Here is a 26,428-nt window from a genome sequence, read left to right on the forward strand (position 1 = left end):
GCGTGCTTTGGATAAGAACAAACAATGGGTGAGATGCGTTTCATATTCAGGAGTACGAAATGAAACAGCACCGTGACAGTGCAAGGCAGTTTGCTAACTCTCCTAAATTAGCATCTTAATAAGCAGGGAGCTGCAATGCACTGCAAAATAGAAAAGCAGCAGAAGCAGAAGCAATCTTAGAAGTTCACAAAAAGGCAAGAATAATTTTGTTTTTGAAAGTGCTGTGTTTCCCCCTCCACACACACAGGGCACATAGGTGAGTGATTTGATTTCTTCCCTTCCTCCAATGCAACTTTAAAGTAAAAAACACTCATTGGAAAAACTGAGACGCACTGATTGATGACAACACTGAAAATTTAGAACAAAGGCTGACAGAAATAACCTATTCCACTTGGCAATTATGGCACTTAAATATCGTGCGGCGTTGCTAGACACCTGTAAAATCTCAGTGCCACGAGATGTGTTAATTCTCAGCAAGGAGGACTGCAGATTTAGCAGACTGAGCAAAGGCCTGGGAGCCAACAACTCCCGACTTCTAAATCAGCATCCCAGTGTGAAGTGCTGGGTGATGCTGGGCAAAATTTTATCTTACTTCCAGCTTTCCCCTTTACAGTCTGGGTGAAGACAATTGTAAGGATTACAGCAGGGTTAGCACAACGTTTTGGAGACATTCGCATTTGCTAGAAAATATAAAGTTAAATCTTATGGGAAATGATGTTAAAGATTATGCTTGTGGATCACAGAAATGTAGAAGAAGGACATTCAAAGTTAAGGGGTTTACAGGAATTTTTGCTCGTTTTCTATTGATGAGGAGTCTCTGCATTAAATACAGTCAGGGTGCCTTACAGAAAAGCGAGCAGTTTTAACATGGTTGCCTGCTGTAATAACCTTTTTTATTATTAATACAAGCTTTGAGGAGAGCTTAAATAAAAGAGTCACATATTTGATTTTCTTGCATTACAAGCACATAGCTAAAATCACCACTCAGGATTTCCAGTATGAAGCAGTTTGTGCCTCACAGAGATAAGAATTTGAAAAAAAAAAAAAAGGGTGGGGGGAAGATATGCAAATATTTCTGTTAAGTTCTAATTATTTTTTTCCCCTGCAAACAACAAATGCCCAAACGCCTCGCATTTTCTAAAGCCAACTTCCCCTCCCGACTGACGCTGCCTGTTCCTCAGCATCCCCTCGCAGACACCTCCGCCCTCCCCCCGGCCCCTCTGGAGCACTATTGACGGTGCACATCGATTCTCCCTCTGCAGATAGAACAGTTCTTTCGCTTCTGCTGCTTATAATTATAGCAATGTGTGTCACTCAGTAATAAGACATTCAATTATTCTTGGCCCCGTGAAGTGTAACCCTTCAACTCATGAGAACAAAATCCAGGAGCTTCAGCATACACCCCCCACCCCCAAATTATTCTGTATTTTTATTTTTTTAAAACTTTGCCTTGTAATACAGATTCTCACTGGCCACTTCAAACTGCAGAGTTTCACTGCAAGGAGCTGCTGCCAAGCTAACACAATCAGTCCCCTCAGCAAAGAGGAAAAAAAAAAAATAAATCTCTTTTCCCACTAAATACATTTCCATCCCTCTGCATCATAACAACGCTAGCTCGTTATAAAGAAACAAAGTTGTCCCGGAGTTTGACATGAAATGGGCGAAAAAATTAACAATGACGTAACAGCACTGGCAAGAGAGAATTTTAAAAGCGATATGAACAATCTTCAATCTTTTATCGACAGATTTCCTGTAGGAGACTTCTTTCTGAAAGGCAAAAATCACTGCGTTGTCCCTGCTAAAATCTCTTAAAATAAAAAGAATTAACTGAAGCTTACCTGTACTGGAATGTCATATTTGTAATTTTTATCTTTATTTCCTCTCCGTGGCGAATTTCTCCAGTCATTTCAAAGAGTTTGTTAGCCATTTTCTCATAAACTTTGGCATTCCTTTTAGTTTGTTTCAGCTCATCAAAAAATTCTTCCCAAACCAGCATTAAACCTCTCATTTCTGCATCAGTCCAGTTTCTGGCCCTCCTGTGTTTCTCAGTCTGAGAAGAGACAATGTAACTGGGAATTTCTGCTGCAGCCATTGCTGACTGACCTAAAAGGGTTTTAAAAGAGGACACTTAATATAGATTGAGTTTTTAGTTTAGGTTTTTTGTAGTGCAAGACATGCATATGTGGATAAAGAATTTGAATGACAACAGAACATATGAAACCTTTTTGCAACAGCTTGAAGCTTGAGTGCACAAAATGGGGCCTACATCTGACAGGCAGGAATTTAGTTAAAAGCTTTTAAACAGAGAAACGTCATTTTGATGTCACGTTTCCATAGCAACAGAGCAACTGCATAAGCTACAACAACAAAAACCTTTTAACTGAAAGCCAAAGAATCAGGACAAAGTTGACAGGCCATCAATATTAAAGCTTTTAAACACTTTAGGTTTAACAAAAAAAAAAAGATCTATGCAGCCTTTGAGAAGCTACTTTTAAGTTTCTACTTCTTTTTTAGCTCTCCCTTACCTTTTAGGCAGACAATCTGCTAGCAGGGGGTCATGGTCGCCTGAACGAGCTTTTAAGTTGCGCCTTGACAGACTCTCTAGGAGGTTGCAAGGACTGAGGCCATGTACACAAAAAAAAAAAAAAAAAGCTTTTTTTTTTTTTTTGCACAGATATTCTGCAAAAAGCTTCAGCCAGCTTTATGAAAACTATACATCTCTAAGCTAATAAATGTTTAAGCAGGCTGGCTCATTAAAAAGGAGCCTGCATCTGGGTTCAGGAACATGCACAAAATAGCATTTAAGTGTTTAAATAGAGAGAGAAATGTATACACAATCTCAATATAAAGCCACTTTTCTTTTTTTTCCTGAGATGCTTTGCTGCTGATAAGCACACACTGCAGTCCTGTCAGTATGAATTTGCCTTTGTAGGTATGTATTACTGTATGTGTATTTTGTATTCCTGGTAATTTCGGTGCTATTTATGCAGCCTGTGTTGTGCCTTAGGACTGCAGCAGAAGCATTTCACCTGCTTTATGGGGAATCTAAAAGGATTATTCAATGAGTTTTAAGAAGGCTGCGAGATGCTTAGAACTGTGAATAAATTGCTTTGCTGTAAAACAAGCATTTCGAGCTGGTTTCTATATAGGGCTAAATTCTGCCAACAGTTACAGCAGAGGAGCACCGCTTATTCATGGTGTTAAATCTTGTGCAATACAAGCAGAGGGCCAAATTCTGCCCCTGCTTACACCCTTGCAATCTGACAATAATCTTCCACAAAACAGCGAGATGCACAAACTGCATTAATTCATGCAGTACAACCAGCTAAAGAGAAAGATGCTTATTTCCTACAGTCCCAAGATAGCTGTGTTACGTAAAATATAAATAAATAAACCACGGACCTTTCTTAATATTATTTTCTGTTTCAGCATATAACAGCAATAACGACCTCACTGCAGGGCATTTCCTGAAGATTAATGGCAGGCAGGGGTTAATGGCCTGAGGCTCACCCAGTCAGTCGTTAATCCCCAGGAAATGTTCTGTGCCTCAATCCTTAATGCTTAAGTATCCTATAAATTGTAAGTCTTCTCATAACCACATCCTTGGTCTTAACAATAGTTTAAAAATGCACAGCTTGGTTTGCATCCTGGAGATGGCAAAGAGAGCACATAATGTTCCTAAAAGGTAAAATTTGTAGCATTGTTGCCTTTTTTCTAGTTTATTTATCCTATTGTTTATTACAAAAGGCACAACAGCATACCACAGAATGAGGGGAGGGAGGGGGATATCACATACACTGCACACAGGAACTTCCACTGCTCCAACCCTGAACATGTCTCTGTCAGAAATATACCTGCTGAGTCACTGGCTTCCTCAAAGAGAAAAAAAAAAAGAAAAAGGAAAGAAAAAAACCCCTAGCTTCCAAACCACTACTTTTAACTACTATCATGACAGCCTAGCAACTATTACCTTTAAAAATGTGTAAATAGCAGCATATGTTGTGATGATGATCTTGCATGGTTTGTCTCTTGGGTGGCCAGCTGGGAGACATCACATGATCAGGGGACAGATGGTGGTCAGAAGAGGATCAGCTGGTGACATGTTCATTTTATTAATTTATCGTTTTGTTTTGCTTTGAAATTCCCATCACTTAACCTTGGGCTCCACGCAGCTATGTTAATAAAACCGTGCCGAAGGCGGCTGGCTGCAGGGCTGGGGATCACCAGGACAAGTTTAAGGAAGCGAGGCGGTGTCCGAGAGAAAAACACTGCCGGTCTCTCTTGTTATGGCGCTGGCGCTGACTTGGGACCAATGCACGCTACTGCGAAGCAAACCTTCTTTTTCAACCTTTCATCAGCCGTTAGAGGTTTGCTTCTCCCCTCCAGACTTTAATCCACCCAGGTTCTGAAAATGCTGATTAACACTGCTGAAACCTACAGCATGATACATGTACATCATAAAAAAAAACCAAAGATGGTCTCTGCTTTGAAGGTTTTTAAACCCAGTTTCAAGCACGACAACCAGGACAGGGTGGGCGACAACCTGTCCAGCTTCTTTCCGTGAGCTATAGCCCGCAGCTATTCCTTCCCCTTTTCACCCACATGTGCCTGACGTGTGCCGCTGCTCCTTGCGCTCCGCACCGTCTGCTGGGGCCGACCCAAGGCCCTGGGCCCGGGATCCTGCAGAGAGGGAGCGGTTGTTTCCCCGCACAATTCACGTCTCTTAACTTTCCTATACGCTGTTTCTGATTAGCGTAACTGACAGACTGATATAGTGGTATAGTGCTATTTAACATCTGTTAAATGAAAGAAATGCTTTCGAGTAATACCTCCCTCATTCCCCTCCCCTCAGCACCAGAAGGGAATCTAAGTCTCCAGGTTTTATCCTTTCCTCTTAGAAAGTCGCTGATGTGAATTCTGGAGACTCCGCACACCTCCTCTGCCTCAGTGAAGCACAGGTGCAGAGGGCTTTGATAAAGTGACTGTTTTCCTACGCAGAGCTGAACTCAAGGAAAGCTATTTTACTCCCAAACACTCCCTGCAGTCCTCACCAGAGCCGGAGGAGGAAAAAAAAAAAAACCACCTTTTCAGGCCATGCCTCTCTGCTGATGTTCTGCCGATCTGCACGGCCCGTGGGAGTCGCTAACCCTTGATCCTGGCCCCTGAGTCAGGAGGAGCAGCTAAGACAGGGCCTTTGGGGGAAGAGCTGCCCTGTGATGGCAGGAGAGCTCTCCCGCCCCAGGACTGGGGCATTCAGAAGAGGAACTGCGTTAGCACTTGGCTGCTTCATGGCCCTCTCAAGCTAGAGGCCAGACAAGATCTGTCATCTATCTCAAAACTGGCTGGTCACCAAACCCAGAATAACTGCTGGCGTGATGAGCTGCAGCCCTTCCAGACCCAAGGCACTGATGCACCTGGCACTGACGTCCCTCACGCTCTGCTTGGACATCTTTGCTGACAGCAGAGCCCTTCAGACTGAGGATCAGCCTGGCACCAAGTGCCTCACACACAACTGAAGCTGTTACTGTCCTGCTCAATAGGGATGTTACTTCTCTTGGAAACCACAGAAGTACATAATGGTGCCTCTGAGGACACCTTTGTACAGGACTTCCCTCATTCTCCTCCAGTCTTCTCATCACCCCAGTCCCTCCTCTGATGGGCACTGCAATGACGATCTAGAAGATCCTCATTGGCCTCATTGGGCTTGAGGATCTCACTCATGCCCTTCCTTTCAATGCACACCTGCTCCAGAAGAGCTCAGAGGAATTTGATGAGCCTCTCACAAATCTGTTCTTTATATCACGTGTCTAAACACTCTACCTTTTTTTGCAATAATTATGTATCAGCTTGAATAATAGTTCTCACAGCTGTTCCACCTTTCATGGTGATTGCTAAAGATAACAAACCCCAAACAGGGTAGAAGGGTTTCTAATTTGCAGTTGTGGATCTAATGAAGTTCGCCTATAGATATTCTATCACAGAGTTCAGACAACTCCATTAATCCTAACATATCTGTTGGCTATACTTCGAGTTCTGTGCTAACCAACTGCATATACAGCCTTCAGCTTTGTAAGTGTGGGCTAACACATGCCAAATAAAACTTCAGCCAAGTTTTAGGGAAAGGGGTTTTCCCTTGCATTTCAGGGAGATAACGGCTGTAGTCAGTCAATTACCAAAGCTCTCCCCACAAACTGTAAGCCATTAAACTCTGATTACAGAAGAGCACGTCTGATCCTGCTGATGGGGATTGTGGTAGGAGAGGTCAGGCAGCACCTGCTTGACTAATCAGAACTTATTCCATTAGGACACAAGAAATTTCTTCAACTTCTCCTAAAGGTACTTCTGTTTCTGAAATCCATACGGGCAGCTGCCTGTAGAGAGGCGCTGATACACATGTCGCTGCCTATTTGAATTTCAGAAAGGGAAGTACCTTGGTTTTGGTTCAGGTAAGTCTTGAGACCAGTTGGTCTGCTCCCACTTTTAGTGCTACTGGCAGCAAGCACCATTTTCGGCAGCGACTCTGAGCAGTGACACCAGGAGGTGGAGGTGCTTGCTGAAGGGCCGTCATAAATATACACGACCCCTCAAAGACACAGGTCTGACTCTCTGAAATACATGGGTATTTCAGTAGAGCATGCCATAATGTCTTGATTACATATAACTCAAAAAACAAAGCTGCTTGCACTCTCTCGTGTTTTAGGCAAGCTGTTGAAAGTAAGGTCAACCAAAGTGCGGGCTTGCCACTGCTCCTTGCAGCTCTCCGCCTGGCCCACCAGCAGCGTAACACGTGTGGGCAATAACGAATCATGAAACTGGATAGCGGCTGCAAAGCACGCGTTCATCCTCTGGTTATGTGAGTGCAGGCACACCTGGGTAACTCTGTTTAAAAGATGTAGAAGTAGGTACGTGTCTGTTTAAAAAGAAAGGCATTTGGGTTTTGTATTACAACGGGATGCTACGTTTTAAGTTCAAAAAAGCTGTCTGCATGTGCTGGGAGGCTGTCTCCTGCCCCACATTTTTCTGTCCACCAGGTTAAAAAGCCCAATTTCTAAAGTCTTACTAAAAATTATGTGTTTAATGTCTCTGATCACTGCACACGGCAATTCACTAAGAGGGATAAATGCAATGAGAGAAGAAGTACTCTTACACTGCTTCTGAAAAGCTTGGCCAAAGGAAACAGGAGATCAGGGAGAAGCTGCCTTCTTTTCTCCTCCACTGAAACAACGCGTCCGAAACAGCAAAGCTGTTGTGCTGAGGAGAGTGCTGGAAACCAGGAGCTCGTCCTAAGGCAGGGAAGCGCCTTGCAGAGGGCAGAGTTGAGCTTGGGAGCTCTGATAAGGTCCATGCACCCTTTGGTCTGCCGGTCTCCTTGGGTGATGGAGTTGTGTGGGTTTGTAAACGCTCAGAAGCTTTAGAAGACCATAAGCGTTGTGAAGACAGAACCACCAGGTCAGTGCTGTAAAACTGCGCACGAACCACAGCTCATGCTGTCCTCATAGCTGTGAGGGAAGTTTAACAGAGAAACAGTACAACACTGTTTGTAAGAGAAGCAAAAAGCTACCTGAACTGCAGGAGGTCCTGTTACAAAGACAAAAAGAAAAATTATTCCGGTTGAGGAAGTACAGTAGGTATCTCACGGTATATAAAAAAATAGGGTGGCAGTCCCTTTCATCGGGTCTGCCACCTAACTGGGACATGTCACAGGGGAAACAAATAGGATAGACCATGAGGGACGAGTGACAGCAACGTATTACTGAGCAAAGGCCAGCGCACAGCTGAATAGCTTTCATGAACATTTAAAAAAAAATAATACCTGCAAAAAAGTCTGACAACAGAAATGGGCACCCTGGAGGAAGCTGGCTGAGGGAAAGGGTTCCTGGGTGACACAGGGCAGAGGAGATTTTTTTGTGTCAAAGCTTCGAACAAAAAGAACGAGAAAAATGGACGTTCCCACCCAAACACCCTACATGGGGCCATCTGTGGGGCAGGTTTCCCTGAGGGTGGAGTGGGGCACCAGGCAGCTGAGGAAGTGCAGGTGAGCTCGAGCAAACTAGAGAGGTTTTTTATTTCATTTTGGTAGACCACAGCCTGCTTGAATTTCACTGTAATCAGACCATTTCCCAAAAGCATTTTGATCTTGCTGAACTGGCAGATTCTGACCAAAAATATCTCCTTTGCCTATTTTAGTAGTAACCATGGAAGCCAGCTTTACACAGACGTTCAGTCAGAGAGAGACGGATGGCAAGAGACAGAGAGGTGAACACAGACAAGCCGGGAAATGGGGCTTCAGCAGTTTTTGTGGTCAGAGCAGGAAGCGTTAGCACAGACAAAAGGGAGAACTGGAATTCTGTGGGGCTTCAGGAGAAGCTCATGGACATCAGGGAAACCAAGGAATGCACTGCTTGGGGAAACCAGGTATAGACTGGTATGTTGGTAGTAATTAAATTAAAAGTAACAGTACTAAGAATTATCTTTTTTATTACTTTGTATTTTTTTTTAAGTTTTGCAGAGACACAGACATGCATGTTACAGACCCTAGTTTAGCATTTTGGGGGAAACAAAAAAAATTCTTTATGTCCAGAAGTTACAAGTAACCACTCCTAAAGTGTCTGGCACTTACAATACATGGAGGCAGGATGCCAGACTAGATGGGCTTTCAGTCACACACAGTCCTAAATTTTCAGGCATACAGAGAGAGACAGGCAATATTCTTTAAAATAGAGTTACATAGTATAGAGAGCAAAGACTTAAGTTCCACATGTGTCGTACTTCCAGTTCAATTTATAGCAAACGGCACACTTCTGAGATTTGCTTACTCTTAGAGAAATCATTTGCAGGTCCTCAGCATATGGAACAACCCTGCAGTACGTAGCATCAGACACACACCTTTGCTGAAGCAACAAACCAGATTACAATGAAAATCGCTCCATTCCCAGTGAATGGTTTCCGGAATCCTGCTTGAATGAAAGTATTGTGGCCCTGCTTACTTACAGGGGTTAGTCAATAAGTCCTCCTGCCCATGTTTGGTTTTCAGCACATTTTAGCAAGCTACGTGCTGGAAAGTGTCTAGGTCATTAAAAACTGCTCCTAAAATGCTATGCAAATATTTCTCTTTGAGAAGCAAATTCTTCTGAGAACCTGTTCTAAACAGCTCACTTCAGACGTAGACCATGATTTAACCCAGTTTGGATTTGAGATCTGTCACAAAAGAAGAAAAATAATCCCCGTTGCGCAGAAGTCTGCCCTGTGCCTGAGCACCATTCCCACGACTCAGCAGGGCGGGAGAAAAACGCCGTGCCACGAAAAACCAGATGATAGCAGCTGGTTTGACCGTGGTGGTGCTGGGGATGCATGCAGCATCGTTTCCCAGCAAGAATTCATGCTGCTGGTGTCACCCCTTGCTACCAGCAGTGTAAAAAGTAGCAATATTTAAAGAAATGCTTGAAGAAGGTTATCAATTCATTGGGCCATTAGCGAGAGGCCATCCCCCAAATTCGAACAGATGAGAACGAGCCAAGCGCAGGGAGCTTGGCACTGGCACAGAACTCCAGCTAAGCAAGTTTTTTTGCGTCATTGTGGTGGCAAGCATTAGAGCTTCATTGAATAAATGGGTTCTAGCTTGCTGTTCTTCCAGAAGGGAGAGCGGTTTAGGCCCTTTTCCAGCAGCCTCAGAGAAACAGCAGTAAAAGTCGCTGGCAGTTCCCTGCCAGAAGCCCAGCCTCGCTGCGCGGAGCTCGCTACTAGCTTGGCAGCCTGCTGCATCCACCTAGCAGCTGTTTGCATCGCGCGCTGTCGCTCCCTGACTCCCCGCCAAGACCCACGATGGACGCGAGGAGGCTGCGGTCCCTCGCCGTACACTGCTCTCTGCCCGCAGCCACGCTCCGGTCATTACGCCAGTGCGGCCCAGGAACACCTTTCGCCCACTCGTCTCAGTGGGAGATGGCCATGGGATCAGGTCCTGCTGTTTTGCAGTTTAAGCAGCCACATGTTTTGAAAATAAAAGGCCTTAAAGATCAAAGATGTCTGCCAAGTCAAGAAAGGTAGGAGCTTCTCTGACTCTCCTTCCACGCTTCTGCTTGGAGACCGCGGACTATCCCCAGCCATGGACCTTTTCCCTGACAAGGGTTCACTCAGCTCTCCACACCCGCAGAGGAAAATTTACAACATTAAAAAAATATATATTTCAGATAAAATATTTAGGGCACAGGAGATTTTCGTATCAGTTCATAAAAGATTTAAATACTAACATGTAAATGGTGTTTGGGGTATTATTGTGAGGCAGCCTCAGGAATGGAAATTCAAGAAAAGTGTTTCAACCTATAAAGTTCAGATGATACTCGTAAAAGACTGTCTGACTTTAGAGCTGCCAAAAAGATAAGTGAAACCAAATTCACCAGCACTGCTATGATAGCCAAATTGCTTACAGCCAAAGAGCTTATCTGCTTAAGTGGTTGTCCTGGTTTTGGCAGGGATGGAGTTAACTTTTCCTCTCAGTAGCTGGTGTGTTTTGGATTTCGTGTGTGAAGAATGTTGATAAACACCCTGATGATACCAGTTGTTGTGAATGAGACCAAGGACACCGTCCTGCTTTCCAAGTCTCGCTAATTTGCAGATGCAGGAAGCTAGGAGAAAGACAGACAGAATAATTGACCCAAACTGGCCAAAGAGAATATTCCATGCCATAAACGTCATGCTCATGGGGGCAGGCGAGGGTGGGTATCTGCCTTCCTGGCATCCATCTTTCCTGCTTGTTTTGCTGGCATCGTTCCCCCTACCTTGCTGGCTCCCTTTTGCCCCTTTGCTTGCTGCTCGGTTTTGTTTCTGTGATCGCTGCTCGGGACGGGCTGTATCGGTCATTGGGACATCGGGTGGTGAGAAAACACATATTGTTCACTTTGTATATTTTTAATATCCTTATATTCTGTTATTATTGTAGTTTTCCCTTTTTATTTTAGTAAATTATCTTTATCTCAACCCACGAGTTCTCCTTCCTTCCCAATTCTCTCCCCCATCCCCCTGGGGAGGGGGAGGGTGAGCGAGAAACTGTGTGGTGATTCGGGCTAAACCAGCACAGTGGTGGCTAATGGAAGCTGAGACCATACAAGACATAGCTGCCATTTCTGGGACAGGCTGCCAGTGATGTCAACCATCCCACAGCACCTCCCTGTCCTTGCAAGGGACTGAACTGGAATTATCACACAGCAGGTTGTGGTTGGTCCTGACGTCATTCCCAATGCCATGCTCAAAGTGTTTCAGAGGTGATTAGTATCCGGTCAGAGAGCTACATGAAAAAAAAAAAAAGCTATTCCCCAGTGAAAACACACAGGGTTTCCAGTAGAAGCGTGTGTTCCCATGTCATCTCATGGAGACTGTGTGGTCATATGGCCTGCGATGCCCTGCATGGTCTGTGTTTCCAAATGCTTCCCCCGAAAGGAGGGCTTCTGCCTTTGTGCAGCTGATCTGTGCAAGCAGCAAGCTACCAGGGCGTTGAGTTGCAGCTCCAAGACAAACACAGTATGGGGAGCTTAAGCGCTAGCTCTCACATCTCGTGATAGGCAGGAGGATGTCCCCTCTCAGCATAGGAAGGTTTATGGTGATATGCATATAACATTGCCCCTTTTAACACCGAGTGGTCTGCCAGTATTTGGAGTCTTGTGACTCCTCTTCGTTTACAGCATGCAGTGTCCTGCTCCCTGGACATCCCAGGAATAAGCCAGGAGGGGTCATCATCCCTCTCCCACATCTAAGCGTGCTCCTCCACCCGGCCCTCTGCCCAGGGATGCCCATCTCCTCTCACCACCTTCACCATAACCCTGTACTGCAATTGCTTTTATGTTCCTCATTGACTCCTGGCTTTTCCCAGCTGTTTTTTCCCCTCTCCATGGCTCTCTGCTCTTTACTAGACACTGCTCTGCTCCAACCGCTCTCCAGCCACCACAGTTCAGTTTGTGTTCCAGCCTGAGCATGCTCCTCTGATCTGGGCATTAGCTCCTATTGTTTCAGCTATCACTAAAACAAGGAGTATTTGCTTCCTCTCTTGGCCTCAGTGAAGTGCTGCCAGCCAACCCATCAGCCCATGGATCAAAGAAATACTCTCTAGCCATCACATACAGGAGCATTCTGGCCAGCCAGAGGGAGTCTGTCTGCCTCCTTTCGTAAGTTCTCCTGAACTAATGCACACCCACAAACCACTTCTGGATGCAGACTTTTCCACGTCCAACCCCAGCTGTCCAATACCACCAGTGATTTTTAAATCCTTCCCTGGTACTTTTCATACAAAGTGGCATTCCTTATTGTAAACCAGAGGAGGTGCCTTGAGTAAGTGTAGGTCTGTGCAGGGAAAAGCTGCGTGATTTGCTTGCCTATAAATACCCACCACAGTGCTGGTATTCATCAAATCATAGCTGGAAGGGAACCATAAGGATCATGAAGTCTAACTCCTTGCTTCTCACAGGACTACCTAAAACTAAACCATATCATGAAGAGCATTGTCCAGATGCTCCTTGAATTCTGACAGGCTTGGTGCCGTGACCACTTCCCTGGGGAGCCTACTCCAGTGACCGACCACCCGCTCAGTGGAAAACCTTTTCCAAATGTCCAACCTGAACTTCCCTTGATGCAGACTGGGAGGCAAGCAAAGCTAACACTACCAACTGCCTCCACCCAATTTCTCTGCCCAGTAGACCATGTGAGCTCAATCAGAAAGATTAGTTTAAATTATGGATTAACTGGACTCAGTTTGCCTGCAGCAGATTAGCGAGCACTCAAATGACTCTTTATTTTCGGCAGCAAAGCTGCCTCCAGTAAGTAAGCAAAGATTCTGAATAGTAACAAAACTGAAGAGCTACAGACCTGATTTCCAGTACTGCAGAACCTACCTGTTTCCAGCCAAACTCCACAGGGGGCTCAGCATACTCAGCATAAATGAGAAACCCAACCCAGATGTCTGAGGAGGAATTTGGACAGAAAATGTACGGAACCTAAAGCCACACAGATGCGGGAGACATCCAGCCTGAAGATGCAAGTACGGACAAGCCGTCCAAAGGGAGTCCACGGCAGATGTGAATGGCACTAGGGAATTCTTATCTTGTTTCAGCCCTAAGAATTCCAGTGACAGGTTTCTGCATAGCCAAAAGGAGCACTTCTGGATCCCCATGTTTGAAGGAAATCTTCAGTTGCTCAGAAGGTTGGAATTTTGGGGTTATATAAAACAGCTTTAATAACTGTAGGATCAGAGACCTTCTAAACAAAGCAATGAGGAACCACCATCTGATTGCAGAGATGCAAGACTAAACAATTTACAAAAAAACCAAGCCAGTTCACCACACAGTATCTCATTCTCTTTTATTAAAGTGGCCAGTGTTTTTCATTTGCTGTGCAAACAGAAAGCAATAGTGCGTTTCCCAAGGGAGGCACGCTTGTGCAACTGTTTACTAGAGGCAATCAGCCAACTCCAAAGGCCTTAAGAAGTCAGTCCTCTTCTCCCCGTGCCCCACTCACCGTCCTGTAAAAGGGTTTTGTAAAAACTACTTGGGCTGGCTTTAGCTCTTGTTTTGCTGGTGATTTAAAAAGAGCTCCACAAACCTCCCCAACCAAGGGCAGAACAAGTATGACTGCTTCTTGCCAGCATCACACTAGCCATATAAATGAAAATATCCTTCTCTGCCCATAGACTGCAACTTTAACCCAATGGTGATGGCTTGCATGCTCGAACATACTGTTTGCACTGACTCTTGCCCCATGCTGTCTTTAATGCCCCGTAGCGACATCCCAGTGGCTTAAGTCACTCAAGCAGACCAAAAACACATCACAGGCAGCAGTCTAAAATATACAATGCTAGCGTCATGGTTTTCTCCATTTGCAACATCTTTCCTCTCTGCACACTATGCTTCACGATAACTGGACAGGCAGATTATACTAAAGCTCATGCGTACCTTCTCAAATGATTTCTCATCAAGTCTCAGCGGGAACTAATTGAAGATTAAATTAATCATTCCTTGAGGCCTCTTACAGAGTGTTTTATCACTTTTTGTGAATACATTATGGAGAACTTCAGTGAAGTGCTGATCTGGCAGGACCATTGAACACACGAGCTGGAGTGGGTGGACAACCCAACACGTATCGGGGAAATGAGGACTTGAGACATCCTTGATAAATGGGACAACACAAACCTTTATGAGTTTCTTCTGCCTGTGAAAACCAGTCTAGCAAAATCAAGATAGTAAATGTTGTCCAAAATATCATCCTGCCTTTCTGAAAGCAAAGGAGCAAGTCTGACAAGAGCTGTTTGTCATCACATGAAATATTCCGGACAAGCTCTCTGATCTTCTCTGCCTCCTGAAATCTGGAGAATACCATGACGCCAAGCCAAAACCCAGCTTACTGTAACTCATGTTGATCCCTGCTTTAACCTGCTTCCACAATAACCAAATTCTTTCATCGACTGATCTGCAGCTCCATCCCTGACCTCTGATCTGCACAGCATCTTTCTGGGTATTGTAGATCGCTATCAGATAACGACAACTGACATCCAGACTTCCACCAGCCTCTCGGTAAAAGCTGTAATGCTGGGTCATGGCAGACCTCCAGACGAAAAAATTAACGTGCTTTTTCTGCAGTGACTTGCAGGGTTAAGAAGTCATTTAATCAGAGATGAAAGCTGAAAGAAAGGTCCAAAAAGGTTTCGAAGTAACAGAAAATACTCCCTGGAATGTCAGAACCAGACGCTTCACTCAGTAGTAAAATTCATGGTCCCCAAAGAAGGATCAGATATATCTACTGGTGTTTGCTTTGACAGAAACACACATTTACAGGTTTATTCTGCTATAAAGGCAGAAGAGAATCCTGAACACTGGTCACTACAACTATTGGGAATATTTTCAGAGTATTTTATATATCTCATTATTGTAAATATTTTAGAAACATTATTGGGCTGTATTCTACTCTGCCTCTCAATGTCATTTTTATCTTACAAATGAGAACTCCTTCAGGCAGGGATCGCATGCAAGATCCCATCTAAGCATTTAAAATATTACAGGTGGTGTGAGCTACCAGTCAAATTTTCTGGAATCACTCTCACTTTTAAGATAATTTAGATGCTTCCCACTACTTTCAACATGCTTCAATATGGGAAAGAAAGATCAGCTTTGGTTTAGATTATTAACATATGATTGCAGTGCACTCAGAAATGGTAACAAAAAAAAAAAAAATAATTTCTCTTTCATTCCCAAATGCTCAATTCTGCATGAAACCAAAGTAAAATAGTAAATCTTGTGAATAAGGTTTTCATGTACATTTGACTGTGTTAATTATTGTCAGAGAGCCAACATTCGTGCTGCTGCCTATTTTATTTATACAGACACATATATATACACATACACACACGTTTTTTATATCTTTTATATATATATATGTGTGTGTGTGTGTGTATATATATTACACACATGCATTACTTTCTCTGCCTGATTTCTAATAGCAACTACTCTAACGTAAGTCTTGGAAGAGAAGAGGAAGAGAGTGCTGAAGGAAGACCAGACCATCACCTCAATAACCCTCTTCAGAAAGTGGAAGAGCATTGTATTTTCCCTCCAAAAATTGTGAAATGTATTGCATGTCCCTACAGACTCTGCACCGTCTCAGGACAAATCAAGAATGTGCTTGGATGCCACAAGTTGTTTTCCTATGTGCTGTAGTTTTACATAAGAATCACCAAAAAGATATATTAGTTTGTCTTTCTTTAAGCAATATTCTTGTAAGAAAATTCTGCATGTAAAAGGTTGAGTCTCATTGTCTAATGAGACCAACTGCCAGTCCAATACGGGATTGTAGAAAGGCACGTCCACCATGAGACGCAAAAAGTTGTTGGAGTCTCAAAACCATGAAGAAATCTTAAGTCAACAAATTTTAAAATACACCTAACTAGGTAACATCTCTCAAATGGTCCAGTCACACAGCGACCTCAGGGCCAGTGCATCAGAAGAAAGCAGATGGGTTCAAGGACAAAGTATTGATCAGTTAAACCCTATAAAAACCCAAATCAGAAATCACCACAGAAAGCAGGTATTATAATGCGGACTCCACAAGGTACAAACCTGTGAAGTGACTCCGTACAAGAGACTGAAATAATGACCAACTTGCCCTCCTCTGGCTGAAGAGAACAGAACACAGCAACTTCTCCGCACTCAGAAATTGCAGCCCTGAAACACTCTGCCCCATTCCTTTGTCCTGCTCAACATACAAACCCGCACACTTATAGCTTTGGGAGTTTCATGGTATGTAAGAAAGCCTTTGGTACCTGCTGTCCTAGGAACAGAAGATCCTCCATGAGCCTTGAAGTCAATGCAGGAGTCTTCGCAGCAGATCACCGACCCAGAGCAGAACTTCGTATCTGGGGGAGAAAGAGTTTGGCAGAACAATGCACCGTGCAGGGAGGGGAGCGAGGAAACATTTCAGAACAATTCAGGAGGAAGGTCAGCTGTACTGAGGCAAGGTTATCTTGTCATATCTAGATGAGGTGGGTTTTGTTTAGTTTGCAAACTCTAGCCTTTCAAACAGTGCGGACAAATATATTCCCCACGTTATATAGTCCCATCGTAAATGATTATAATGAAGGCCCGTAAGCCCTCAACATCCTCATTCCTGTGTGCTGAAAGATACTCACTTTAAGCCAGTATGACAAACATCCTCACCTACACATCTTACCACTGCCAGCAAAAGTTGTCTCTTTAGAAGACATCCCAGCCTCCTCCAGGCCACCAACGGACATAATTTTTCCCGACTTTTCTCTCATCTGCCAAACTCTTCCATTAGTGAGTTAATGCTCAGTGCTCGGCATGCTGTCCTTCAGAGGATCGCAAGTCCTTTTTAAAAAACATAGTGGGTTCTGAAGGTATTGTTATCTCTATTTTACACTAGGAGCAGCCAGAGATAGCAAGAGCAAAAAAAATTCAAAAGCTTCCAAATGAAACTGAAGTAATTTTCAGAAGAGAATTGGACACTCCAGAGCTGAAGTTGACCTTGCACGTCCTTCAGTCACATCTCAAAATGAAACATGCTCTCAATTCACTTAAGGCAAGGTCCTCAAAGCCACAGAGGTACCCAAAGAGCACTGCAATGGGAAATTATTTCCATCTCTAAGACTCACAGCTAAATTAGCCATGACTTCTCCCCTTCTCCAAGACAATAACTGATCAGGTGCGTAACAGTCCACAGAAACCCATTTTTTCACCAAAGGAAGATATTTGGGTACCTCAAGTTCTTCTTCCTCTGTACAGAGATCCCACCATTTTGGCCAAGCTGAACCTCTTAGCACTTAAGCCCGTGAAAGCCCACTGGAGATTGGAAAGCCGTGAGCACAGCTAACGCTCCTCAGCACGGCTCTGGCATCGGTATGAGGGAGCAACTGCTCCAACTTTCAATTAAAGACACGGCTGGAGGAAGAGGGTGTGGTTGGGGTGGCACAAAAATAGTACCCGCCGTCAGGGCAAGGTGGTTGCAACCTCTCCCTGTGGAGAAAGGTGCTGGGTTTGGACTCTGCCTCCAGGGCTGATTTTGATTTTTATCCAGTGATGTTTTCATGCAAAGCGTGTAGTAAGCAGCCTTGGGAGTGCTGCCAGATACCTGCTCCCCACCTCCCTTCAGGGGAGGTCCCAACTGGTAGGCCACAGTCAGGCTCCCACTTGCTTCTCCTCTCCAGCTCTGCGAATCTTTCTCCACACCATGGCACAACTTCAATAAGAAAGATTGAGAGGTTGCCTACAGCCTGGGAAGGGACAAGTGGATTTGAATATCCCTTGGGAGAAGGAGGACCCAAACCCAAGTTCGACCACTTCTGAGACGAGTATTATAACCATTAAGTTATTCTATGAAAACCACCAAACCAATCATTTGTATCTTAAGCAGCGAGTGCAAGGCTGTGAGCCGAGGCCTCGGGACAGGGACAGGTTTGACTCCCCTGGCTGGGTTTGGAGCTTGCAGAATGTGGGAGCCACTCGTGGGACGCAGCATGAGAGCTGGCACGGGGATGCATGTGGGAAAAGGTACCCAGGAGCCGAAGCAGGCATCAGTGCAGAGAACTCAAGGAACAAGTACTGGGGAGGGAACAAGATCCTGCAAACAAGCCCTCTTGAAATCACCAGAGACACATCAGTTCCCACCATTCAAAGTCCTAAGCTATTACTTTAAGGTTAAAATGTCAAACTAAATTCTCTTTTATCACCAAAGTGCTTTTACCTTGAATTTTTAAGTGTTTGTTTAAGCTGAGGTTAGAAATAGTCTGGGCTCCTTAACTGTTAAGCAGATCATAAAGCTCTGTGGCCCAACAGGCTGTAGGAAGTTTCTGTAGTTTTACCAGCTATTGTGTGCCTCGTCAGCTTCCCGCACCTTCTTCATCCTCAAACTAAGTTTAGCTGCAGAAATTTAACTAATGGGGTTTCCTAAAGGAATTTCTAAAGTAGCTGTTAGTCGATGTGTTTTTATCACAAACCAACACAATAAAGTCAGTAACAGCTAGCTCTATGTTTAATTGTTAGAAAAGAGTATGTTTGTAATTAAAGAGCAAGTCTATACATGTGGTTGTAAATACTGAGTCCGATGTTCTTCAAATTTGTTGTTTCTTCCAATTCTTTAAATATGTATTTGAAAGAAGTGGAAGGACAAGTAGCACTATTGGGAAGTTGCAAATAAGTCTTTTGAGAAAATAAGTATTTTAACATTTTAATCTCACTGAAATGTACTATCCATAAAAATAGGAGCTATGCACTAGAAAAGCAGCACTTTTTGACAAAATAGGAGGTATTTAGAGGTGGGATCCCTCTAAATAGGGATAGATGAGTAGGCTGAGTAAATGGAAATATTTGCAATTCATTTTAGACATTTGTCAAGATAATTTTGTAGCTAGATGTGTGCAACAGCTGCAGAATTTGTTTTGGGCATGTTCAAGAAAGTCTGGCACAAGATTTTGATTTGTATTTCAGACTCATCTCAGCAACATAGCAATTCATTTATCCAATAGCATTAAAAGCTAACAAGTGCCCCTAAACCTCCCACAGAATAAGAAAATTACAGCTAAAATTCTGCGTCATTCCACATTGGTGATTTTTAGACAGACTTTCCCACTCATCCTAACAAGGTGATAATTTAAAAATCTCTGCCAAGGAATACAGCCTCCTCGCTGGACTCCCACAGCTCTGAAGATACCTGCTGGTGGGATCTGATATCCTGTATCCAGAGCCTCAGGAAATCTTAGAATCATAGAATCATAGAATAGTTAGAGTTGGAAGGGACCTTCAATGGTCATCTAGTCCAACCCCCCTGCAAGAAGCAGGGACATCCCTGACTAGATCAGGTTGCTCAGAGCCTCATCCAGCCTGGCCTTGAACGATTCCAGGGATGGGGCATCCACCACCTCTCTGGGCAACCTGTTCCAGTGCTCTACAACTCTCATTGTAAAAAATTTTTTTCTCATATCTAATCTAAACCTACCTCCTTCTAATTTAAACCCATTACCCCTTGTTCTATCACAACAGGCCCTACTGAACAGCTTCTCCCCATCTTGTTTTATTACCTTTAGATAATTAGAACCATAACCAGTTCAAAACTACAGGAGCGCTTTCCCTTTTATTTCTTGAAAATTTAGGGGAGTTGATAGCTATTGGTAAGGGACCTTGGAAGTCCAACTATCAATTGAATCACCTCCACCCACTGGCTGCTGGGCTTCAAAGTACACAGGTTTGTGACAGCTTCCTTCTACAAAGGAGAAGAAAATCTACAAAATCCATTTTGACATTTGCCCAGTATATCATATTTACTCTATGAATTCATGTCTTCATTTTAGTTTCCATAAATTTGCCCAAGGAAGAATAGATTTACCAGTGTATGTGGCCCTTTAAACATCAATCACATTTGCCACAGCAATTATTTAATTCATATCAAACGAAACCATTAAGTCTACAACTCCACACTTGGGACTCTTGGGTGGCTACCATGGCTGCCACCTATTTTTATCAATATTTTATCATATTTTATCCAATTTTTCTCAACCTATTCTGCTGACACTTCAATTTAAAACACTCCTTTGGACTCTTTCAGATACCAAAATGCTCCACAAGAGAAAGCTCCCGGAGATCCTTTATAACGAACAGCAAAGCAAAAGCCTTCCTGTAACAGCCCTGTGTACTTTGAGTGTTCTTATTACACCACAATCACAAGCAAGCCTGCTGATGGACAGGCTTCCCCCCCTTCATGTGTTTGAAGGGGTTTTCTCATTGTTTCTGTGAGTTTAGCAAGTTGTTCCTCAAAATTGATTTTACCTGGTTTGTTTAACTTGCCTTATTTAACTTGAATGTATGCTCTTTTCTATTTTCTCTGTTTAAACATGACCTCCACTTTTGAAAGATGTCTTCTTACTGCTAACATCTCTCTGCTCTTCCATTGAACAATAATAGCTTTTGAGAGAGTTCTGCTCCAGCCTTTTGATAGAAGAGCGATCTACACTTCCTTAAGCTCATATTACAACTTTTTTTGACTGGCTGCATGTTCTCTCCAAGTATCTTACTCTCTTAGCTGTTCCTTCAAACTACAAAACTGTAAGAATAACAATTCCATTTATGTATTCCACCTCTTAGATTTGTTTGTTTGTTTGCACGGAGACAAGAAAATGGAGTTTGTCCAGGTCATTGCACATTGCTCCGGGTTTAAACCAGAGTTGTCTTCTTCCTGTTAAGTTGTTTCACATCCATACATTGTTTTTCCTGTTGTCTCTCACATCAAGCTCTTTCTCCTTCTTTTAGTGTCATCGGTATTTCTCCATTTACTTCTGCAGAGAAGGTCCCTTTCTTCCCTTGTACTTCACTGAATACTCTCTTGGTAACAAGTGTCGCAAACAAATACAAGTCTCTCCTCCAAATGGAATTCCTCCATTTGCTAAGATGAGAGTAGCCCATATTTCCAAAACAGAGTCCTCTGGTTTTCTCAGCCAGCATTTTGATAAGGAGAATCTTCCAGACAGTTTTAGGACCATGTTTCAGTCATCACTGTGCAACAATACTAATTATGAACACAATCAACACCAATATTAACACTGCCACCTCCGCATCTCTCCGAGATAAGAAATTATTCCTCTAGCGTTACTCTTCCTTTGTTTCCCACAAGAGCACTTAAGTTCTCTCGAAGGGCAGTTTCTCCACACCTCCAGGACAGTTTGGATGACAAGGCTAAGAAGATTACCTTCTGTAGTATTTCCTAAAAACCACTGTAAGGAGGATCACCGACACAGATGACTGATTTTCATCCAGGAGATTCTAGCATTGTTCCACTATCTCATCCATTTATTAGGATTTCATTTCCTTCTGGAGCCTCAAGGGAAATTTCATAATCAGCGCACCTGGTATGTATAGTATAAATAATTAAGGGGATGCCCTCTCTGACGATCTATGCAGAAAGACTGTTCTGCTCTAAGAAGTGCCTGGATCATAGTCTTATTAAAAGAACGTGTTAAGGTTATGAGATCCTCCCCGGTTTCAGATTTAAAAAAACCTCATGAACATTTACTGAACCAGATGGAGTCAAGGTTCTACCTGATCTATAAAGGAACCTACTCAATCAGTATGTTTATGAGTTATTTCAACACTATTCTTTCTACATTGTCAGCATAGATGGTACTTTATCACCATATTTCTATCCCGGAACATAATTTATTGCTTGCCTTCACAAAAAGATCATGACATCAATTTAGCTTACAATCACATCAAGAAAAATACTTTACATGACAGATTTGGCAGTAAGCCAGCACTATATAAATTCGTTTAATGACAAAAGTACTTTGGGCAAACCATGTTAAAGAGGATGGAGATCACACTTAGCTTGATCTGTGCAAAAAACTTGCAAAGGCAGTACAGTTGTTACAGTTCAAGCTCTGGTCTTCTTTGGAGGTCCGTGTCCCCCCCAACCCCTTAAACACTAAGAGCACTAAAGTCCTCACAAATCGGACATATAAGAAGAAATGTCCAACAAGAAAAATAAATATATTATTGCAAATTGATAAAATAGTCAGCATCTTCCCTGCATTGCAGGACATGCAAATTCATGTCCGATGGCTCACACTAACATGTTGGTAGCATCTCCATCATTTTTATCTAAAAGGGTTAGTTTTTCTTAGGGCAAAGCCCCTCAGTAGCTGGACAAGGACTGTCTATCTACAAACTTTCACTTAAGTGCTTTGGGTCTTTCTCTGCTTTACCAATAGAACCCTTTGTTCTGAATTCTTCTTTCCGCTACCTTTGATTAATTCCCTGTCTTAATCTGTATTTAATACTTACACTACAGATCCCTCACTTGAAATCTTTTTTTTTTTTTCTTTCCCCAAACCCAAACTCAAGATTTACTTTAAAGCTTCTTTAGAAGTTTTATCATTAGAATGTGCTTCACTTTATGCTGCCATCTGTAACTAAAGTATAGGTACAGTAAATGGCATATTTGTGATTTGGAATCCAGTTTTGCAGATAAAAGAGGTTAAACAGTTCATTTAAATATGTCTCTTTGATATGTAACTGAAATAGATTCAAACACTGAGATTTGCTCACCACCATTACTCCTATTTTCCAACACATTAACTGGATATAGGCAGTCAAATCAAGAAAATCATCTTCTCATCGAGGGCTGTGTTCTAAATTCTGATTTTTTTTTTTCTAACAGCTAAAAAAAGGTAATGAATAATTTATGAGCGAAAGATTAAATCTTATATGAACAAAACCAGACATATAGACAATATTGTGTAAAGATAGTCCCACCCTTTCAACTTGCCCAGTCACCTTACTTTTTCTAAAGCAATCACATTTGAAAGATCTATGACTAATTAAATCTATTGCTATTAGTCTGAGACCATATTTAAACTCCATTTTTCAATGGGTTATGAATCAAAGCATATTCATTACCAGAATTTCTCCCTTTCTACAAGCCTGATGATGGTACCACTGGATCCGACTGGGCACCTCCTTACACCTATATGTTTTTTTTAAGTGGACTCTGCTCAGGCCCGTGGGTCCTCTAGAACCAGAGCCTTCAGTCATGGCATAGTAAAGCACTGCAGGATTATAGTAGTTTTCCTAAGACAAATAAAAAAAAAAAAGACTCATCTTTATCTTCTAAGTTAGTTTGTATTGGCAACATCCAAGACCTTACCCCTCAATTTAGAGAGGGAAAAGCAGGAAGCAGTTATCAAGATAGAGGGCTCCAGGCTTCCTAAGCTAAAATTCAGTATTTGGTTTCAGTGCTGCCCTCTTCTTATCCTACTCAGAGCAGTGGGATACATGGGAGCTGATTGATCAAAGCGATTTCGGAACCCTCAGCAAACAGTGGGTTTCAGTTTAGAAAGCGATAACAGGAGGACTCTGGACATGTCTGGAGGAAGAAGCCCGCTGGTAAGCTTCACAAGCTGAGCAATATTTCTCCTCTCTTTGAGAAGTAAATGTGTGATTTGAAAGTCTGAACAGACTTACTTCCATGGGACGATTCCATTGACAGCTTAAGGTATTTTGTGAGACCTGTAGGACTCACCTTTCCCCAGCTGCAGTGGAAACCTGCACAACCACACACCCCGCTCCGCTCACTCCATCCGCCTGTCCCACACAGCCACACCAAACCTGCTCCCAGTAAATCCCCAGCTGCAGGGACTAAGGGGTTAATCCAGCAGGCACACATTAAACCATGCTAAGAGCATTCCACAGAAATACCATCCTGAGCTAGCAGCCTAGAAGGAATAGCTAACCTGACACATGCTCCGTCCCGGGCAACAGACAAATACACTTGCTTTTTAAACTCGGCATCAATGGGGCGCTTTGCGGGGTGCTCATGAACCCTTAGAAACCCCTGGGCAGAGAAAATCAGCCCTTGGATGGACAATTGCATGGGGAAAAAAAAAACAAACCAAACAAAAAAAAACCAAAACAAAACAAAAAAAAAACCCACCCTGGAAAGTGGCTCATGCAATGTTAGCTGTGAAAGTTGTACTTTGCCTGAAGCAGACTCGTTTCGAGATCGCACCACCTGTCTGAAAGGCAAAATATTTCCTCATTCATGTTAAAGCTGCAGCTCTGCCCCCCTACCCCCTTTGCATAACACGCCATCTAGACACACACTTACAGGAGAATAAGGACCCCGCAGCTGTATGGATCCCAGATATTGATCTCTATCCGGCTACATAAACCAGCAGTTTTAGCAGCCTCTCAGGAGTTTGCTGTAAAAGCAATTGGAACTGCAATTAACAGCAGCACATCTTAGGATATGGAAAGGCTTCTAACTAGAAGCTAATTAGGAGGGCAAACACTGAAGCTTGTTAGTTGAGATGCTAATGAGAATTATACTTGAGTGGCAGCAGACTAGCTATTCAGAGTTAATTAGAAACCTCAGCTGATAGTATATTGCTCTTAAGAGCTTTCAAAACAAACAACTGGAAAAACTGTCCTGCAGCTAAGGATCCAGCATGCCACCTTGGGTAATTCATGGGCACGGGAACAGCCGGAAAATTACACTCAGGCATCAGGGTAATTTAACAGCATGTGGAAAAGGTAGACAGGAGGCTTTTAGGAGGCGCGTGCCCTCCTGGATTTTCAGCGACAGTTCTGTTCATTGGTGGCAAGCCTGGTGCCACATTAGGCGCTGCCGTTTACACTGCCTGGTGAGAACGGCGCCCAGTGGCACAAGAGGGTGAACTGGTGGGCTGCTGTGCACTCCAAACATCCACACCAGTCGTGTGCGGGAGCAGGACAAGGACCTGGGCTGGTTCAACAGCCCCGACAGCCTTCCTATCCCACCCACTAACCTCACCCGTCCCAGCTGGGGAAAGCTGCTGGGGTCAGCCGTACCAGGGCCAAGCAGCAGCCGTGTGCGAGTTGCTCCCACCATGCCTCTGCCTTCCCAGGGCATGGGAGGGTTTTACTCTCCTCTAATCTGTACAGCGACAAGGCAAAGAGTAAGTTGAGGCACTTCGAGGGGGAGAAAAAAAAAAGGAAAAAAAATAAATCTGTTAAACGTAGCATCACTGCTGTGGGGATCATGAAGTGTGGCCTTACCTGGGCTGAGTTGCATGGCTGATTCCTGCTCTGAGCAGAGCCAGGGAGGCAAAGCAGAGGGGCTGCGTGTTCAAATGTTTCCTCTGTGCCTGATTGGAAGCGCAAGAGCCAGTCAGGGGCAGGGGAGAGGCTGCTAAACTCAAAGTAGGTTGCTTGTTTCAGGAAAAGATTGGATACTGGAGAACCTGCAGACCGGTTCACAGCGCATTTGAACGCACAAGAAACATGTCACAGGGGAGAGAAACACTCCCGAAGAATCAAGGGGATTTTCAGTTTCACCAAGGCCCTGTTTGCATTGAAAACTTGGTGTGATTTAAGCAAAATCTGGTTTTAATTCTGTTTATTGAAACCAATTGCAAAGCCATGTGGATACTCTTAAACAGATTCAGCTTTCCAAAAGAAAAAACAATGCCAGGCAGATTTCAATTAAAGCACACAGAAGAGCACCCACAAACGATTTGACACCAATGTAATTAAATAGATTTCAAAGATTAACTTTAGCTAAACAAATGTGACTTTTAATGCAGATGTGACCTCGCAGTCACTGGCTGAGGGCGTGCGAGAGGATGAGGAACTCAGCAGACTGAAACCTCCCTGCGAGAGTCCTGGGAGTGAATAAGTGTAAATACACCCTTCACACAAGCTTTTCAGTATCTGCAGTGGAAAGTGTGTGAAAGTACAAAGAATAAAGAGTTAACATTAACACTGGCAACTATAATCCATAAAGCCATCCATTTCTTAAAAAAAATAAAAATAAAAATAAAAAAATCCCCGTGCATAAGCAATATTTCGAAGAGACAAATTTAATTCATTAAAGCTTTGGGAACCATCATTTTCACCCGATCTTTTTGAAGCAACAGCCCCGGATTGTGGTTATTCAGGTTTAACAGGACTCGTAAATGCTGAGTGAAGCTAGAGGCAAAATTCCCCAAACACCAAAGTGATGTAGCTCTGGGCTTGACCACCAGCAGCTCACTGGAGAATCGTCCCAGCCACAATCCAAACGCCTTGGCTCAGCAGACAGCAGTGCAGCGGTGACGAGGAGACGCTCGTGGGTTTGACAAAGGCATTTCTCAAATCCAAACTCACCTGCAGCTGCTGCCCGCGATCCCCGAGCTGGCTGGAAGCACCGGCTGGGGGTCCCCTTGCTCAGCACCTTGCACAGCCGCTCTGTGCTCAGTGCAAAGCGAAATAAGCTGCTTGGCAACTCAAACCAGGCTAAATAAAAGAAACAGAAAAGATTTAAATGCAGGTAACTTGTATTAACGCTGCAGGGAAGATTTCCTAGTGGGGAACTACAGGTATACATCATGATACCTCTCAGACTGTCCTAGCAAACTGCTCCCAAGCTGGCACAGGTC

The 26,428-nt window shown here is 43.4% G+C and overlaps 1 protein-coding gene across 1 annotated transcript in view; it reads right to left on the reverse strand.

Annotated features, from left to right (window-relative positions):
* MSANTD1 (Myb/SANT DNA binding domain containing 1) overlaps positions 1 to 25,083 on the reverse strand; it is a 40,715-nt gene extending 15,632 nt beyond the window's left edge. Inside the window, exons 1-3 of the mRNA XM_086747327.1 lie at positions 25,068 to 25,083; positions 16,295 to 16,387; positions 1,839 to 2,103 (exon numbers count right to left, since the gene is read on the reverse strand). Coding sequence (XP_086603453.1) covers positions 1,839 to 2,103; positions 16,295 to 16,387; positions 25,068 to 25,083 — 374 coding nt within the window. The remainder of the gene's footprint in view (positions 1 to 1,838; positions 2,104 to 16,294; positions 16,388 to 25,067) is intronic.
* Between the last annotated feature and the right edge of the window lie 1,345 nt (positions 25,084 to 26,428).

Source organism: Chlamydotis macqueenii, chromosome 4, assembly GCF_036417535.1.
Source record: "Chlamydotis macqueenii isolate bChlMac1 chromosome 4, bChlMac1.mat, whole genome shotgun sequence".
In the NCBI taxonomy this organism is placed as follows: domain Eukaryota; kingdom Metazoa; phylum Chordata; class Aves; order Otidiformes; family Otididae; genus Chlamydotis; species Chlamydotis macqueenii.